The sequence below is a fragment of the Papilio polytes genome, unplaced genomic scaffold (assembly GCF_000836215.1).
Source record: "Papilio polytes unplaced genomic scaffold, Ppol_1.0 DF824058.1, whole genome shotgun sequence".
NCBI classification, from domain to species: domain Eukaryota; kingdom Metazoa; phylum Arthropoda; class Insecta; order Lepidoptera; family Papilionidae; genus Papilio; species Papilio polytes.
Window position 1 is genome coordinate 1398194 of NW_013525146.1, and position 6474 is coordinate 1404667.

The 6474-nt window shown below is 40.6% G+C and overlaps 2 protein-coding genes across 2 annotated transcripts; one reads left to right on the top strand and one right to left on the bottom strand.

Moving 5' to 3' along the window:
* Positions 1-2: 2 nt before the first annotated feature.
* On the bottom strand, positions 3-2451 carry LOC106100248 (cohesin subunit SA-2; the record flags this gene model as incomplete). The annotated part of the gene is made up of 6 exons (XM_013279043.1): positions 1728-2451; positions 1185-1355; positions 902-1106; positions 416-641; positions 111-234; positions 3-41 (listed from the first exon to the last, which is right to left on the bottom strand). Coding segments are annotated over exons 1-6 (1245 nt in total), but the record flags the coding sequence as incomplete, so codon positions are not given.
* Positions 2452-2565: 114 nt separating this feature from the next.
* LOC106100298 (ras-related protein Rab-10) lies at positions 2566-5784 on the top strand. Its single transcript, XM_013279122.1, has 4 exons — positions 2566-2786; positions 3089-3288; positions 3730-3819; positions 4169-5784. The coding sequence occupies exons 1-4, from the start codon at positions 2660-2662 to the stop codon at positions 4361-4363; spliced, it is 612 nt and encodes a 203-aa protein (XP_013134576.1). The 5' UTR covers positions 2566-2659; the 3' UTR covers positions 4364-5784.
* Positions 5785-6474: the final 690 nt, after the last annotated feature.

The following is a 6474-nucleotide window of genomic DNA, read 5'->3' on the forward strand; positions in this document are numbered from 1 at the left end:
GGCTGCAGCGCCTGCAGACAGCGCAGCCGCACCTCGCCCACCTGCACACGCTCTGTTACAACTCTGTCTACATACTTAGTTATTTTGTAAACACAGTTTCACAATCGCACCTTGTCATGCAGCGTCCAGCCGATGTATTTGAGATACAGATCGTCCAGGAAGTGGGCTGGGAACTTTTCCATCCAAATGCCTATCTCGGCCATAGTGATAGCTCGGATGTCAGGCAATGTGTCCCTAGAAAATTTATATACCATTAGTTTATTTTATTTACATTTATTACCATTATAATTCATAATTAATTAATAATTAGGTTATTCATTTAATATTGAAATGTAATACATTTCAATAATGATTGAATAGTACACATTTTAATGGAACTGATAATTGAGATTTTTATAAAAGGCACATTATTTACCTGTATCTGTGCACGAAGACAGACTTGAACATGTATGAGAGCATGTTTTTGATCTCCTCCATGTTCTCCTCGAGCTCCTGGCGCTTGGCGACTAGCACTTCGAGGCGCTCCGAGGCGCGCTTATCCCGCGCCTTCAGCCGCTCCGCCTCGTACTGGCGCAGGCAGTTGTCGCAGTTCACGCTCGTCAGCAGCGCCACGTCCACCAGCGCCGTCATCAGCTTCATCACTGACACACCGCACCACATTACACCACAACCCAACCCCCACTTGTGCAGTTAAGTACAAAACAATGCCATAGACTAGTTATCTGACCAGGAAACATAAACTAAATTAAGGCTGCTCACTAGCACTCTCCTACTATGCATTTTGTGGTAGAACCAATAGCAACAGGTTAAATACCTTGGTTTGGCTAAAGTACTTATGTTTGTGTCAATGATTAAGGGGCAGAGAAATATTAAAAATGCATTTAACTAAAGCTGTACTCACCGGCCAGAGTGGCAGTATGTCTAAATGCCCTCACTTGGGAGTCAGACAGGCCCGTCAGCAAGGAGATGATGTTGTCCATCAGGTACTGGTCATAGATGATAGAATACTGGCACATCTTCACTAATGTCTGGATAAACTCACAGAAGTTGGAACGAAATTTCTTCCATGTTTGTCCACTCATTATCAAAGGATATTCACCACTTTCCTAAAAGTATATTGAATTTTTGTGTATTGAACAGTGGACCTAAAAAAAAATGTAAGCCGAAAATATGATAATTAATACCTCATCAAACTCTTGTGTCATTTTCTTAATAATAAGTGTGTGATCCATTGAGGCCATGTCTGGGGTGACTTTGCCTCGGCAGCCGGAGGAATTGATAAAGAACTGCATCAGCTGCACCAGAGCACTTTCTCTATTTGTCTTGTATTCCTCTATCCACATATCTACCACTTGCTGCAAAAAACCAAGCCATTTTATTTATTTTAACATAAATAATTTCTAGTTTGTTAACATTTTGTGCTGTTAACTCGCCTAGAGTTTACTTTCATAAAGAAACATTATAGTGGCATGTAATGTGGATTGTTCAACAAGAGAGGAAGCTTATTCTAAATTCAGCTTATGTTATGAAAAATTCTAATACAGTGGTATACCCACCAGTATGCCAATCAAAAAACTGGGATAGAATCTATGGTTTGCTTGTGCTCAAACCTGCTTATGCTCAAGCTAGTTTGCAATGTCCGATCTCTATTTTTGTCTATTTTGGTATTATCTGTTTAATTTACCATAATCTAATAAGACTGTACGGGAATAAATAAACCAACTTACATTAATAGCAGCCTTATTAAATCTTAATATATTATACAGGCTATTCTCATCATCACCAGGCATAAGAATAGGTGGTGGAGAAGCAGCAGGTGGAGGCGCCGCGCCCCGGCCGCGCCCGCGACCGCGTCCTCCACGCCCGCGTCTGCGCAGCGGCGGCGGCGGTGGCGACTCCGCCAGTCGGCCCACGTACCCGCCGTCTCCACCTCTACCTCGGCTTCTGGTGATGCGCTTAGTGGGCGCTGGCGATGGAGACCGGCCTTCTTCTTCCTGATGCTCCTCCACTTCCTCTCTAGCCACATCCACCGCTGTAGAATTGGCTGCGGTTCCAACTTTAAACCCTGAGTAATTCGCATGTGGCGTATCGGGTTCATGAACTGATTGGCCACCATAGTCAGTCATAGGAGTAGCCGGAGTCATTGGATTGATATACTCCGGGGGAGGATCATCCATACGGATCCGTTTTCCGCCTCGACGATGCATTTTGTCAATGTTTGAAAAAAATTCTGTGTTTTCCAACTGTTTTATTTCACATTTTCATTTCTACTTTTGTTTTCAATTGAATCTTTTGTACTTTTGTCTTCAATTATTTTAAGAACTAATCAGTAATCGGTTTGAACCTAACACTAAATTATAATTTATTAAACACTTTAGCTGTACATTAACTTATGACATCGATTTATTGCAGTTGCGTCAAACAAGAACAGGACAATATGACAGACCAAAGGACCGCGCAAATACAATATGGCGTAAATCATAGATACAATTTACAGATAAAATATTCAGTATCACACACATTTCTCTAGAGTCTATGAAATGCTAGGCTCGTATCTACTCTGTGGACGTCATCCAACTGTCAAATAGAATAGAATTTTTAGGATAGGAAGATTTTTGATTACAGTAGATTTTAAGGTTTATCGCATTTTAAAACCAAAATGGCCAAGAAAACATACGATTTGCTGTTTAAACTCCTGCTAATCGGCGACTCTGGTGTCGGAAAAACTTGTATATTGTTTAGATTTTCAGACAATCATTTTACTACTACTTTCATATCCACAATCGGTAAGAAATTACGATCCATCTTTGTACTTTAGAATTCAGAATGCTCCATAATCATTGTAGGTCCAAACAAAGGTACATTTATCTGCACGTATCGTTATGTTTTACATAATTGTTTACTTTTTACGCAGTACTATTTATACTTTGTAAAACTTTGTGTCATGGCCTATACTATTGTTACTTATTTTAAGCTTACCAGTTTAACATATTTTTGTAAATGAAGATATCAGAAGCCCATTTCCAAGTTACCATATTAATGATTAAACAAGTAATGTAAATAGTATATATATGATTGCTTTTTCTAGGTATTGATTTTAAAATAAAGACAGTGGAGTTACGTGGTAAAAAAATAAAGTTACAAATTTGGGACACTGCAGGACAAGAGCGCTTCCATACAATCACAACTTCCTACTACCGAGGAGCCATGGGGATAATGCTTGTATATGATATATCTAATGAGAAAACATTTGATGATATTGTAAAGTGGTTAAGAAACATAGATGAGGTAAGCCACTATAAACATTGGATAGGGTGGGGCATGTCCATTTTCTGTATCTCAAAGTTTGCAAGCACTAAATGTACTTTATCTTTTTTGTTGAATTTATTTAATTTGCATAATTGGAGAAACTATTCTATTTATAAATGCTATTTTATTTTTTAATACAACTACTTTAGCTATACATTTTTGTGTATAATAGTTTAGAAATAATTGATTAACAAAACCATTTTATTTTTAATTGCCAAAAAGAATATTTCATGTTAAGTGTTCAGGTACAGATGTGTTGGTGCAGTAGTTAAGAACCATACTTTTTTGTCTGCAGTTTGTGATTCCAAATTTTATCATATGTACATTTATTCAACATTACTATGAGGAAGGCAACATCACAATGTGCAGCCACCTCTTACATGCTAAAAACTCACAAACAGTTCATAATATAATTTTCAGCATGCAAATGAAGATGTGGAGAAGATGATCCTGGGCAACAAATGCGACATGGAGGAAAAGCGCGTCGTCAGCAAGGAGCGTGGGGAGGCTGTGAGTCAATTTTACCACATTTCTCTTCATGCACACAATGATATGTACACTTTTATAGTCATTACATCTCCTAAAAGTAATTGTGACTTTATGTAGTTTTTAATTTTTCAGATATCATTTAATTAAAAACTGCAAAATATACATGTACTCTCGTATTCAGACACTACAACTAGCTCAGGAAATGTCACATTAATTAAAAATGGTGTTACAATTTAAATGTTCAAATTCCAGCACGGACACACTCACTATTTGATATCTCCATGTCATTGACCCACACCATACACCATTAATTAATTATTTGATTTTGCATAAGCTGATTATGTTAATGTGTGGTATTGTCGCGGCGCAGATAGCGCGCGAGCACGGCATCCGGTTCATGGAGACGTCGGCCAAGTCCAACATCAACATCGAGCGCGCCTTCTCCGAGCTGGCCGAGGCCATCCTGGACAAGACGGCGGGCCGGGAGGCCGACGCCGACGCGGCGCGCATCGCCGTCGAGCGCCGCCCCTCGCGCGCGCCCCCCGCACGCGCCTGCTGCTCCTAACTCCGCCCCCGCCCCCAGCCGCTCCCGACTCCGCCCCCGCACTCCGCTTACTCTCAGCTAACATTCGCACGGGCGCGGTCCTAGCGCGGATTAACATGCATTTCTATGCATCACTTTATGTAGCGGTTTTAATGCGTTCGTCCCTGGAGAGCCGACAACGCTGACTTTAAACGCAGAGTTACAAAACCACCCGTGCGAACGAGCGCTTACAGTCTATTTTAAATCATTGCTGTTAGGCGCAATTATGTTTCTTTCGTTATACTGTTATTTATAAACGATTAGGTTGACATGCGATACTTTGCTTAACCGGAAGCCTATATGCACGTCTAGTTCGATGTCCGCATGTACACATAATATTTTCGAATTTCATGTGCACATTTAACAGACATTCTAACGATAAAGAAAAACATGTCTTAAGCTGCACTATTTGCGAAGAAATTCACATACATGAGTAATGCGAACCGACAGCGGTCCATCTTGTGTCACTTGTCTCCTCAACTCTATTAAAGCAAAAATTATAGAATCTCCTTTTCTACAAATAACCCAACACTTTTTATACTATTTGTTAAAAACTTTAGGAGGCTTCTAACATACAATTTCACAGTACATAGTATTACAGTGTCTTAGCTTAAATGTTATGAAAATATTTCGCCTGCAATATACTTGTACTTAAGCCGGTGTTAGAAGTATATTGATACAGTTTTATAACAATCTATTTTAGTAATAAGTTACAAGTCGTATAATTGTACTGGAGTTTGTATAAGTTTGGGCGATTACATAATGGTCATTCTAAAAATTGACGTCGGTCTAGTCCCGCACTGGAACTTGTAGTTTTAAGATATAATTACATTGGGCATGCGACAAAGCAGCGTGCGCCCCGCGAGCCCTCGCCCTCGCCCTCGCCCTCGCCGCCCTTCTAGACATGCACACTTTTATAGCATCCTAACTTTAGCTTTGGATGTGTATGTTATCTAAGTGATTTGTACAGATACATTTTCCTTTTACAATACCCGCCACGCCCCGCTCGGGGTCGAGACCGCCACCTTTTTTGATAAAGAAATATGTAATTATTTGTAATAATTGAAAGCTGTAATGCTTTGATCGTAATGGCGGGAACAGACTACTTATTGAGATTTGTATGATGTGACCTGTTACAATTCAGTTGGCAGTAAACAATGTCCGCTTTCATTTTTCCAATACGTTATGATGTAACAAAATAATGTAAAAACGAATGTTGTTGAGAAGGGCGGGGTGGTCCCGCCCCCGCCCCCGCCCCCGCCCACTCAGCTAATGTATGTGGATGTATGCAAATCAATACTTTATTGTACGGTGTATGTGTTTCGTCGGTTTTTACCTGCTTTTATAAATATAAATAAATATCGTCGATGTATATTATGTTCATAATAAACTACTTATCGTGAGCCTTGAATTTTTATTTTCCCTCTGCACATTTCCTGTTATGTTTCCTCCTCGCGTGTGCCAGCTCCTCTACAAGGAACTTGCACTTCCCCCAGCCGCTGTGTCTGCCTCCATTTGACTCAATTATTAAAATACGTTTGGTTAAATCGGTCGATATGTTAAAACACACAAATATCTTTTTGTTATTTAAATATCTGGGCTACCTATTCTGGTTTAACATGTTAACCTCTAACCCAGTTTCCCTTGTTTGTGTGATAAAGATACTGCTGTTATTGTTTGTTTGTGTTGGCCTCTGAGCCGCGCTATCTCGCGGCCGCGGCACTCCGCCGCCAGCCGCGCGCCGCCAAACATGTCGCCCTTGCTGCCGCTGCCGCTGCCGCTGCTGCTGCTGCTGGCTTGCGCAGGCCCCGCACTCCTCACTGACTGTAAGTTTCACTTTGTTGTCAAAAGCTATTTATTTAAAATACAAATATATTGTAGAAAAAAAAATCGAAATTGTTCTAACTAAGAAAGACTTCATCAATACAAAGTGGACTATTTCACATTGCTTAATGCCCTCGTGTGTTTACTATCGAGATGAGATTAAGTTGTAGTTTTGTGATGGACGTGCAGCGGAGTGCGTGATCGAGCTGACGTGTCCGGAGTGCGTGCCCGAGCACATGCCGCTGGTGACGTCACACCGCGCGGCCGCC

Bases quoted from the DNA above. Each gene is read 5' to 3' on its own strand.
- LOC106100298 (XM_013279122.1), top strand. From the start codon at position 2,660: ATGGCCAAGAAAACATACGATTTGCTGTTTAAACTCCTGCTAATCGGC. The intron at 2,787-3,088 runs GTAAGAAATTAC...TGCTTTTTCTAG, and splicing joins TACTTTCATATCCACAATCG to GTATTGATTTTAAAATAAAG. The intron at 3,289-3,729 runs GTAAGCCACTAT...TATAATTTTCAG, and splicing joins GGTTAAGAAACATAGATGAG to CATGCAAATGAAGATGTGGA.